At 36.3% G+C, this 12847-nt stretch overlaps 1 protein-coding gene across 1 annotated transcript in view; it reads left to right on the top strand.

The window, feature by feature from the left end:
* NHLRC2 (NHL repeat containing 2) overlaps window positions 1–12847 on the top strand; it is a gene marked incomplete at its 5' end in the record, with an annotated part of 31618 nt that overhangs the window by 1521 nt on the left and 17250 nt on the right. The window contains 4 exons of the mRNA XM_084210642.1: window positions 499–651; window positions 4234–4689; window positions 6983–7104; window positions 8198–8327. Of these exons, the coding sequence (XP_084066768.1) occupies window positions 499–651; window positions 4234–4689; window positions 6983–7104; window positions 8198–8327 (861 nt within the window). The remainder of the gene's footprint in view (window positions 1–498; window positions 652–4233; window positions 4690–6982; window positions 7105–8197; window positions 8328–12847) is intronic.

The following is a 12847-nucleotide window of genomic DNA, read 5'->3' on the forward strand; positions in this document are numbered from 1 at the left end:
TCAAAGTTATAAGCACAAGAATATTCCAATGGTCTCTGAAATCAGTTCTTTACAAAACTGTTGGAAAAAATCATTAAGAGTTTAACACTTTTAAACTTTTAGTAGCCTTTATGTGAGTTTTAAATAATTGATTGTTACCCAAATGGCATTGTTGGGGGTTGAATAATGTTGATCATGTTTTAAAATGTATGAAATTTGATCTGAGGCTTACATGTTCTTTCAATTAAAAAGTGCCTATATAAAGATACAAACCACCCTTTCATATTACAGTGAATCTTATTGATGATATTTTCATTTACTAATTATGAAGAATTGCGGAACATAAGGATGAGTTGCATAAACAAAAGACTTTTTGTTTGCTTTTCTACCTCATTTTTTTCTTTCTTTTTTTTTTTTTTAATTTTGGTTTTTAGGTTAAAAGTACCAAGAATCTTGTGTGGTGTTGGTGCCTTTCCCCACCCTTCCCCTAACTGGCTGTCGCTGTTCTCTGAATTCCAGATCTGCAATGGTTAAACACTGAAGGTCCTATTTCTCTTCACAAAGACCTTTGTGGAAAAGTTGTGGTGTTGGATTTCTTCACTTACTGCTGCATCAATTGCTTGCACCTGCTGCCTGACCTCCATGCCTTAGAGCACCAGTACTCTGATAAAGGTAAAAGTGCTTTGGCTGGCTTGGAATAGAATTTCCTGGCACTGTTGCAGGCTGAGGAGCTGAGTCACTTTGTTGCTGGTTGCTGAACTGCTGGCAGTATTTCAGGGGTGTCTAAAAATGTCTTCTAATCTTTTAAGTAGCCTAAAAAAGGTGACAGTGTGTACTTCCATCACATTTTTAAATGGGTTAAATAAAGTGTCTGTTGTGTCTGTGTAATTAGGCAAACAGGATATGTGCTTAAAGCCCAGATCTGATACCTCTATAAATAAGATGTCTTTCAAAAAGCTACTCAAGAATGTGAAACACAAGCTCAAAATTAATACAAGTAGGTAGCTTTCTACCCTTGACTGAGGAATCAGCTCTGAGAAGAATATAGTAAAGGTGGTAGAGTGGATATAGACAGGTGGGAGAATAGGATATAGATAACTTTTTTTTTTCTATTGGAACTGAAATAACAAAATATGTAAGCTTAATGTAGAAAATTTTGGTATTGGCATCATGTTGTATACCATTAATAGGCCTATATTCTAGAGAGGGAATTAGGGTCTTTAAAGTCACATCTGAAATGAGATCGGTCTCTCACTCTGACTGAATAAAAATGTGGGGTAATTTCTGTTTAGAATGCAGTGTCTTCTCATGATGGCTTGTCAGAGATAAGCTGTAGTCCTACACAGAGTGTGTCAGCTACTCACTTATCTGGGATATTTTAATTGGCTGAACAGGGAGATGAAGAACAGTGTTACTTTCAGTCCTAAAATATTGTATTAAATACAAGATATATGTAGTAAATAACATTATAATGTTTGATTCTCCATTGCTGTTTTAGATTGGTTTTAATTTCAGCAGTGTTTATTTTCATGTGTTACCTTTTTCACTAGAGAAAGAAATGGCAATATATTTGAAATTTACGTAGTGCTTTAGATAGGTTACTCAGTACTTCATGGAAGATACTAACTAATTTTTCTACCTAGGAAAACTTGGATGTTTATTTTGGAGAAATTTGAGATGCAGTGTAATGTTTCAAACAATTTGAAACTTTGGAACTTTGTCTTATAAGGAAAAACCTTCATGGCATTTTTTTGGAGGGCATCAGTTTTAAGTGGAAGGTGAATGGCAGATGATAAGTGGACTGTTGGGGATTGGACATGTAGGGAAGGTCTAGATACAGATTTTGGAAGATTATATAGGCATAAAATGAATAATACCTTTAAATGATAACTATTTTATAGTATACTGTGAGTGTAGTAATGTAGCTGTCATATCCTTAATCTGCTTTTTAACACTAAAGTGTTAAATCAGGTGACAACAAAATACTCATTTTAACAACTTCTCCCCACAAGCTTTCTCCTAAAACTGCTTGAATATCTTTATACTGGTGTAGAAGAGGCTGCAGCACTCTGAGCTAAAGGTCCACTTGGTGACATATTTTTTCCTTTGATTTGTATTAAAATTCTGTCATGGGAGTTACTACTTTGCTGATGGGTGATAAATGATTTTTGTATTTGAACTACCCCTGTGAGTTTTCTTTGGATTTCAGCTATCTTCTTCCTGTAGAAACTGGAGTGAAAAAAGAGATGCTTAGGGTGAAAGTGGAGGTAAAAGGAGAGAAGAACAGGTGTGTGGAACATTAATCTTAAATTTAAGGCATTAGGAAACAGAGGATGGATTCAGGAAGAGATTAAGGTGCTTGATAGTTCAAACAAAAAGAAAAATACATTGGGTTTTTTTCACTGTAGATCTCCCTTTTGGTTCTTTTCTGCTGTTTTAATGTCTTGATTGTCAACCATTTCAGGATTATTTAGTCTCTCTTTTCTGTGCTACGTATCTAAATTTTAACATTACAGTAATATGTATAAATATACAAGGCAGTAAGGGTGGTGTGTTTTTAAACCATGGAAGAATTTTTCAGCCCATGGTCTTATATCAGTGTACATCTTTTCACCCAAGGCAAATGAGATTTACTAATTACTAGGAGAAAGGGGAGAGGAGAGTTGTTGGCTTGAGAAGGTTGAGAAAGATAAAAGTTGGAAGAACAAAACATCTTGCTTGGGCAAAGCATCTGCCTCGTAATGCATTTGGGTATTCTGTCTCTTGTTTGAATACTTGAAGGTGTATTACCTATTTTTTCTTAGTTACAAGAACAAACCTTGACCTAGTTGATGTACATTTTGTACATACATGCTCTGATGACTTTGTTTTAATGTGGTTCAGATGCCCTTACATGGAGCATGTTGAAACTTCAGCTGTGTGATCGCCAGAGAGGAGAAGTTTAAGCAGAGGAGGCTATAATGTTAGTGTGATCCTAAATCATGATGGATGTTATAGCACATGTGCCATAGCTCTATTGTCTGAAAGTTCAGGAGATCTGTTTCAAAGTGAAGACTGCTTTCCATAGGATTGAATGTCGCCCAGCATCTTTATCTGATATGCTCTCACTGCTATCTTCACTGGTGCTATTTCTGTATTTCAAGTGGCATTCAGAAAGTTATTTTAAACCCCAGTGCATATTCAGTTCATGTTATCAGCAGTCCAGAAATTACTTCTATAAGAGGAAGTACTTTTTAATATTCAGAAATAGCTTGGCATAAAGCCAGTGTTGTGCTCTGCTATAATCCTTCAAAGAAAGTGTTTTAAATGGAGTGTATATTGTTTTTTCTGAGCATTGCATCCATCATTTCCACAGGAGTTTTCCTCATGAGGGAAGGTTGTACCTTACTTGTGCTGTTCAGGTGTTGACTATAGAATTGTCTTTCTAGCTTTAATGATGTTTTTGAAGGACAGATACAATCGCAGGTGCTGATCCCTTCACAGTTAAAATCTTTGACCTGCTTTTTGGATTTCACCAGTTAATGGTTGCACAACTTCAGCTGTCTGATACTGCAACATTTTGTTCCAATGGAGTTGATAAGACTGTATCAGTTATAATGAATTTTTAATTTTTTAATTGTGAAATTGTTATATTAAGCCTGCCTTGTTTGTAATGGTTGTTGTTTGTTTTTTTGTCATAGTTGTCAGTGCTGCCATTTTTATTTGAAATACAGAATACTGTATTGATTTCGGAGGCCTATTCATTATATCTTTCACTGTTTATCTAGAAGTAGTTATGTCCAGGTAATTCTGGAATTCCAAGATTTGGTGTTATTTTTGTGGCTTCTAGTTAACTGTGAAGAAGAATTTTCTGAAATATTATGGTTGTGTACAAGAATCAGAAGACAAAGAGGTGTCCTGAGTATCTTTGAAAAACCCCAAAGTATCAGTTGAACAGCTACAACTTACCCACATTTATTTTGAAAGTATTTTCTACCTTAGTATATAGAGGTTCAGGAACTGAGAACAATTAATGTCAGCCAGCCAGGGAAGTAATGGTCCTAAAATTTGGTAATTTACCTAATAGTTATTTCTAAATTTCAGTATTTTCAGTACGTAACTATCTATATTCCTACTGAGATGTAATTGCTTTCTGTTTGTTCAAATCTCTCGTTCTGGGAAGCAGTCAGATTGAGAGAACTGTCGTTCATTTTTTCTTTTTTTTTTATTATTATTCAAATGCATTTCAGTGCACAACTTCATTTTTCTTTGCAGATGGTCTTGTTATTGTTGGTGTCCATTCAGCGAAATTCCCAAATGAAAAAGTTCTGGATAACATTAAAAGTGCTGTTCTGAGATACAATATTGTCCACCCTGTAGTAAACGATGCAGATGCAACACTGTGGCATGAGCTGGAAGTGTCCTGCTGGCCAACTCTGGTCATTCTTGGGCCTCGTGGAAATATGCTGTTTTCTCTTGTTGGAGAGGGACACAGAGAGAAATTGTTTTTATTTACTTCTATAACGCTGAAATTCTACAAGGAAAGAGGACAAATCAAAGATAACAACATTGGAATAAAGCTGTACAGAGACTCCCTTCCACCTTCTCCTCTGCTGTTTCCTGGCAAAGTGACTGTAGATGATTCAGGAGGAAGGTTGGTCATAGCAGACACTGGGCATCACAGGATTTTGGTTACTCGTAAAAATGGACAAATTCTACACACTATTGGAGGTAAGGACATACATGTAAGTTTATTAAAGCAATTTCAGTTTAGGAGTAGAGTGTGTTTGCTCTGCCTTCTGGGCTGATTATTTTCCTATAGGACCTGGCAGTTTGTAAGCATTGCTAGAATTTTCTTTTGTTCTAAAATGACTTTTACTCGATTTGAGGGGATGTGGTGTAAGACCACCAGTGCGAGACTGTTAAAGCAATTGTCAGAGATGCCTAACTTTTTCATTGCTTCATTGACTAAAAATTCATGTTTTCATGTGATGTCTAATATGAATTACAAAAATGCATTTTGTATTCCTGTGAAGGAATTGCAAATGGTTTTAGGTGTAAAGGATATACATCTGCATCAAGCAGCAAGGTAGGGAAAAGACCAGAGACTGTAATGCCTCCCTTTCCAATAGAAGTGCATTTTGAGTTGTGGTGGTGTTGTGAGAAGAGGTTTTTCTTGTGTGTTTTCTGTTTGGTTATTGAGTTTTTTCAATGGAGAACATTCCTGTTCAGGATCTCCTCTGGTTTCAAAAGCAGAGGAGAATTACTAAGAGCAGTGGCATTCCAGTAAATGCACAGGCACCTGAGAATGCAGTTGCCTTAGTACATATAAAAAGACCTTCTTGTCAAATCTGAGATGATAATGAATAAACAAGTTGTGAAAATAGTGAAAATATCATTTGTTACAAAGTTTAAGTTTCCTTTCAGCTTTAGAAAACTTAACATCTGTAGCTGCTTTTGTGAAATAACAATGTGCTTTACAATGCAAATGAAGACATTATGTATGCTTTGTATGTTTTACTGTTTCACAAATCAAGTTGTTCTTTTTTAAACATATTAAAATGGTCAGTTACATCTTAGTGCAGCAAGGATGTGACTGTTAGGGCAACCAAAATAGACAGATTTAGGAAGCGATTGAATCCTCAGATTATTGAAAACAATGGTTTGTTTATGTCTCAGAATCAGGACCTGTGTGCTGCTGTGTCCTATATTAGTCTGGAATTGACTAATGCCTGCCCCAGGGCAGGATCCTACAAATCTCATAAAAATACTCTTCTGTTTAAAGAAAGGAGGAAAAATTCTCTTGCTATTTGAAGTAACACTGCATTGTCTAGACAGGCTATTTATCCAAGTTAACCTAATTTATTATTAAGGCATTAGCCTAAATACCTTTCTCCTGTAGGATGTGCAAACAGAATTTCTTACAACAAATATGAGAGTTTCTGCTTGATACGTGAGAAGGAGTCTCTGCCTACAAGCTACCCTTTAGTGTTCTGGGACAGTCATTTAACAGGAATTCAGGAGTGTCCTAAGCTCCAAACTGGTACCTTCCTTCCTGTGGCATTGAGTGCTATTCCCTTCCCTGGGAATGTGCACCCTCACACTTATAAGGGGAACTGCTGGAATCTGACACACCAGTGCTTCAGTCCTGTGTGTCTGATAAGGTCTAAATTGATTTCTGACGGGAGGTTGTAAAAGTTTGTGTGTTTCAGTGACTCAGTTAAATGATTCAGTGGGCAGAAAATAATGTAATGAAGTTGATAATAAATGTGGGCATGCACAAAGGTTGAAATTGTTATTTGCATCATAAATCATGGTACACACGTAACTCATACCTAAATGTCTTCTGCTGACACATCCTGCTAATGCACTTTAAATGCTACCTCCTCTGAAGTACAGTACTTACCTTCAGACTGTTATGTTCCTTTCTATTTCCTGACTGTTGTACGCAGAAGAATGCCGCTCCATCATTCTTAGTGTTCTTTTGTGTAATTAGTTCCATATCATCTTTTCCCTAATTAGTTTTCTTAATGAGAAAATGTTGCTAATAAAATATTAGTTTCATTTGTGATTCCACCAAAATCTAAACCAATGATATGGAGTTGAGCTTTGGAATTTTTTTTTCCTGCTGGCTTGCTTTGATGTAGTCAAGAATTTTTAAAAAAGCCTGTAGTTTTTTTATTTTTGTCTTCCATTGTTGCTGTTGTCTTTTAGTGCAATTTAGAGCCCTATTATGACTTCTCTAAAACAATTTAGAACCCTATTAAGACTTCTCTTTAAAATATGAGCTTAAAAAAGAAGAGAACTTGTGCAGAATGGGTTCAGAGCTAAATAACACCAGGCGATTTTGATTACATAGCACAGTGACTAAAATGACACTACACCAAATACTAATAATATAAAATGTACAAGGTGCTGTGAAAGCAGCTCCTGGAATATGTAATTCTCCTAGTATGTATGCACTTTATTTTTGAGGTGACTTTTTTCAAAAATTACTTGTGAGTTTGCTGTGTTTTATTTATAGGTCCAAACAGTGGAAGGAGAGATGGAGGATTTTCAGAAGCAGCTTTCAACTCACCACAAGGAATCGCTATAAAAAATAATGTTATTTATGTAGCTGATACAGAAAATCACCTAATTAGAAAGGTAAATTTTCCATAAGGAAATTCAAAGTTTAATCTCTTATACTGTATTGTGCTTACCCAGGTGAAAATTTACACCTCATGAATTTTTCTCCCAATAACATCAGAAAAGAAATTTGGTCCACTATCTTATAAAGAAACACTGTTGTGCAGGGTTTTTTTAAGGGCTACGTATACTTTTGTGCTTTCTTTCAAATGGAGATGATGTGGTCTCCACCTTATACATAACAGGGTTTGGGTTTTAGTTTGGTTTTTTTTTCCCTAGTCTCTCTTACTTTCCTGTTTTGAGAAACATCTATTTTTAGTACTGGAAGCAAAAACTGGTTTTGTTTCACTTCCAGTAGTATCAGATTCTTATCTGCAGTTATTGTAGTGCTATGGTGCAGTGAATATCCAAACTTCCCTTTGCTGTTTGGGGCTCTCAGATGCAGGCAAGTACCCAGAATTGGCCGCAGTTTCTTTTTGATGAAACACTTGCAAAGTTTTAACATGTAGGAATTGGATCTTACATTAGGTTAGGTCAAATTTAGGATAATCCGAAGAAAAGTTTGGTGGTGCAATATAATATTGTCTTATTATTTGAAGTATTGTGTGCATCTCAGAAGATCTTGGACTTGGGTCCTCACCAATATCATATTTGTGATCAGAGGAGGTGCACTCTTAATGCATCTGAGGTGTCTTTGTGCAGATTATTTTATGTGGAGATGGGAAATACTGTTACAGCATGTGAGTTATGCCATTTCATATATGAATTTAAAATTTAAAAACCACATCCATTGTTTATCTAAGTATTTATCCAGAAATTGGTGATGATTTCTTCTACAGCTGTCGAGCAAATGCTGACAGAGCAGTGTTAATTTTTGTTGCACATGGAATAGAGTTCCAGGTACATGTTTTTCATACTGCCTGGTGCTTCCCCACCCCCATACTCCCTGTCCATCAGCAAGCATTGTGGTAAAATTAATTATTTCCCTGAAAAAAAAAAAGCCTGATATTTGTTAGGATTTCTCTGGTTTTGACATCTATCTCAAGTTATCTATAACTTTGGTCAAGTTAATTTCATATGTTCATTTAATGTGTCATTTTGCTTCACACAGATTGACCTGGAGTTGCAGGTGGTGACCACTGTAGCAGGCATTGGGGTACAAGGTGTTGATAAGGAAGGTGGAGCAAAGGGAGAAGAGCAGCCCATCAGCTCTCCATGGGATGTGGTCTTTGGAAGTTCAAGTACTGTATCAGTTGAGCTTTAACATCTCCTATTTACATGTGTGACTGTTTGCTAAATGTTTTTCTTGTTTTGGTATTAACCTGAGACAGAAGAAGTAAAGATTGACTGTAAAACTGAGTCTAAAACACAGTAGTTTCTATTGCAAATGGTAACTGCAATTCTGCTTTAGATCCTGAAATGTTACTTGATGGAAGAAAAATTCTTTAGTATCAAGTTATGTAGTTACTGGATCCAAACACAGAAGGAAATAATGATTGCTTTTGTTAGGCCAGTGCCTTAAGCCAGGATCACTTAAGAAGCAGGTACATTTTACAGGAAGTGAGTATTGTCTGAAAGTTCCTTTCCTTGACTATACAGACATGTCCAACCACTTGTAAATATTTGAGTTTAGGAAATAAAAATAATTTTATTGGGGACCTCTGTTTATTCCTGTTTAGGTGACATAAAATCATTAGACTCAAGACCACTATAGAATCACACAGACAGGAGAGGAATACCTTACACAAACCATGCAAGCATCAGGAGGTAAAATAAATCTTTGCATAATAGGATGCAAGAATCACCTTGAGTACTTAAGTAGCTTTCTTTCCCAATTCACTTAACACACACCTGAGCCTGGCATCTCATAGCTGCCATGTTTTCAGCTCTTACTGACTGTGAGTTGAAACACAGTTTTCTAATGTTTCCATTTCAATCTAGTTTAGAAATTGCAGATGCCAGTTTGTGAACAATGACAGAAAAATGCTTTGATATGGCATAAAACCCTTAGGTTGGTATTTCAGACATGAAAAATTGACTTCCGGTATTGGAATTTCTTTTATCTGCAGAAGAATGGGTGGGGAAGGAGCATGATTCATCTCTAATATCTTTAAATTAGAGGTGCTTTGTGGGTTTAGTAACATTTTACTGACCTGGAAGCATTTGTTAAAATCTTGTGTCAGTTATGAGGGAGGAAAATACGCTGGAGTGTGAGGGAACATAGAATCAAAGAATGGTTTGCGTTAGAGGGACTTTAAAGACCATTTTTCCCATAGTACATAGGCAGGGACTAGGGAATCTTCCACTAGACCAGGTTGCACAAAGTCTCATCCAGCCTGGTCTTGAACAATTCCAGGGATGGGGCATCCACAGCTTTCCTGGGCAACCAGTGCCAATTCCTCACCGCCCTCACACTCAAGAATTTCTTCCTAATTTCTAATGTAAATCTGCCCTCTGTCAGTTTGAAGCCATTTCCTCTTGTCCCGTCCTGCATGCCCTTATCAAAAGTCCCTCTCCAGTTCTTGTTTGGCCCTTTCATGTACTGGAGGTGCTCTAAGGTCTCCTGAGAGTTTTCTCTTCTCCAGGCTGAACAGCTCTAACTCTCTCAGCCTGTAGAGAGTTAGAGGCTCAGAGGAGCCTCAGCACCTCTCAACCATAGCAGAGGTGCTGCTCCAGCTCTCAAATCATCCTTGTGGCCTCCTCTATCCTTGTTCATGGCTGCTTCAGAAGTGCTCATAGTGTAGAGTCTTCTGGTACAGATACACTGTCAGTATAGACAGAGTACAACCTGCAGCCTTGGGCACTTGAGTGAGCAGTTGGGATGTGTTTTCAGATTTAACACTTCCATTAACATCTCCTGTACAGCAATAAAGCACCTTTATTCAAAGGTCTGGTCAGCAACCCTTCCAGTCTGTGTTAAGCATATGGAATCCTACTTGGAAGGGCAAGGAGAAGCACCTGAAAGAGAATCTCACTAGATGTGGGCTGCTGTTAATGCAGGCACGAGTTGTACTGAATTTTGTACAATCTGATTTTCCTTTTGTGAACCAGGAGACTTGTGTGGCTGGATGGTGTCATTTTCAAGAGATCTTGAACCAGAAAGTTGATCCTTGTGGGATGTTATTGCAGAGCTGTTTCACAGATCAACAGAGGGGACTAATAAGTGATCAGTGCTTCAGCAACTTGAGCTGGCTAACAGAGTTATTCAAAGTATCCTATAATTTTACTTTTAATTTTTCATTATGCTTTTCTTCTGCTTCTATCAGTAGTTAAATATATGATGAATTTTTATTTTTATTTTTGAGAGCTCTGCTTGTTAAATGTTAATTGATATGATAATTGTTATCAACATGAACATAGTATTTACTGAGTTAGTCACCTGTAGAGGATTAGTCATCTGTACTGTTCAACACTGCAGAATTTTAATAAGCATTTGCATAGAAATCAGATCTTCTGAATGCACTTTATTCAGACCTATGCAGTTTTTTTCATATTCATTTAGAACCTACTAGTCAGCTTGCTATTTAGATTGTCACAAAATATAATATAAGCTGTTGGTTAAACAGAGATTAAATCAATTAAAATTCTTTTTTTTTTTTTTTTGAGAGGGTAATAATCCCAATAGATAAAATGGGGGGAAATATACATTACTGTAATAGCAGTAAATTCTAAAACTCTTTAGAAAGCTACAGCTGAAGAGAGTTGTAAAAATGGAGAGTTATATTGAATCTGTTTAGGCACTTGGATGGGTGAAATAATTTATGAGAGTTTCAAAAATTACTTTTGTTTGTACCCACACAGCAGTGTCCTTTTTTTTTTTTGGCATGTCCTTACATCTTTCTGTGCAAGTTGTGGGAGTTAACATGCACTTCAACAAATCTGGGTTCATTATTACAAATTTTAAATGTTTGATTTTTGTGTTAACTGTTGTTGCATGTGGGACATAACGCCATACCTTCCCATTTTCTTAGTTCTATGTCTCTTAAACTGCAGTTTCAGAAGATAGATTTAGAGTTGTTTATTTAAATATGGATTGTATAGTTTTTAAACAAGCAATACTTCTGGGAGTTTCCTTTCAGTGTCCAAAGCTGTGCTATCCAGAACATGAAAGGGAGAAAAAGGAAGTTGAAATCTTTAAGCAAGTTATGTACTAAACTAGATAGTATTAAACAGCTTATGATGACCTTCTTCAAAGTCTCCAAGGGGAAAGATGGAGAGAAATGTTTTTCCCCTATCATTGACATTTCTTGAGTTTACTCCTATATATGGTTTAGAGTATGTATTGACCAACTGAAAAAAATTATTTTTTCTTTAAAACCTTAATATATAGGTGGTTGAGAAATGGAAAATACTGAGAAAAACTTTGAGGACGTGGTTAAGTTAATATTCAGAACTGAGGCTATGTAGCATTCTTTTAAGTATCCACATAGTATTTTCCTAAGTAGGCTTTTGTTGCCCTGTTCTATACAAATACTGAAATCTGAGACAGAGATTAAATGTGTTTGAAACACCATTTAAAGCAAATTTGGCACAAATGTCTCCCTTTGAGGCAAGGGAGTAATGGAGACAAAACAGATGGTAGGATTCAGACAGTGTATTCTTCCTTGTCACCTTTTTTTATTTCTTTAGTTGTGGCCACTGAGCTTGTGTTTTAGCCTCCTGTTAAAATTCTTGAATGAACTCCATGGATTAAATTCTGGCTTTGCTGAGGTTGGTGCTGAAATTTGCATTGATATAGATTGTGTGGGAAGTAGAAGGGGAGGGACAGCAGCTTAAAAATACATTACAAAATTACTGTGTGCTTTTTTAGCTTTCTCTGTTGTGCCCTTCTATTTTTATTTAGTGGGTGTTGAAAGCAAGTGATACTTTAATGCACAGTTGATTTGAGCATGAAATGTTCTTGATAGCTGCATTCTTGCTGGAAGGAGCAGGACAATGACCTGTGCTTGGTGACATAACCATGTGTTTCGCATTCCAAAATCTGGTTTTAAACTGCATGATTGGAATCTATTTATAGAAACTCCCAAGTACAGTATTGACCATGCTTTCAGTAAATTTGTTGGAATTTTTGCATCAATTCAGGTATTATGTAGGTAGGATTTAAATGAAAGTACAGTACCTTATCATACTGGTGCAATTTTTATAGCCCTTAAAAGGCAAAAGTATGTAAGACATTTTTCATCCTTCTCTGTGTTTCTGCTAGAGGGTTGTTTGGTACCACTGCATTCCAGAGCAAACACTTTTTTTTTCCCTGTATTACTCATGGTGATTCTTTCATAATGTCAAAAAAAAAAATTAAAAATCACTTAAGCAGTAAGCAAATAGCATTTCCTGCTTGAGCTCAGATCATACATGAAGTGTTTATGTCTGAACTGTCTGTATCTTGAAGGGATGCTTTCTTCTACATGTCACCCTTTTTCCTTCTAATCTTGTCTTGTTCTGTCATTGAGGCTGTGGCTGTCACTGTCCTGTGGAAGGAATTTTCCTGGGTAATAGCTGAAAATAAAAGAGCTGCTTTTGCTATCATCAGGCTTTAGTTTGGAATAATTTTCCTGGGCAAAGCAAAGCTAGAATTCTTCCAAAGATATGTTGTGTATGTGATATGACTTCATGATGTAGCAATGTGGATTTACTTTGAATGCAAAAGGCCTGCTCATCTCTTTAGCAGTTTCCTGTGCAAAGTACAAGTTCAAAGATTTCCCATTTGGCTTTGCCATTATACAAGTTTAGCTCCACAGAAATCATGGTAAGAGACATCACT

This window comes from Fringilla coelebs (genome assembly GCF_963513975.1).
Source record: "Fringilla coelebs genome assembly, chromosome: 8".
Taxonomy (NCBI): domain Eukaryota; kingdom Metazoa; phylum Chordata; class Aves; order Passeriformes; family Fringillidae; genus Fringilla; species Fringilla coelebs.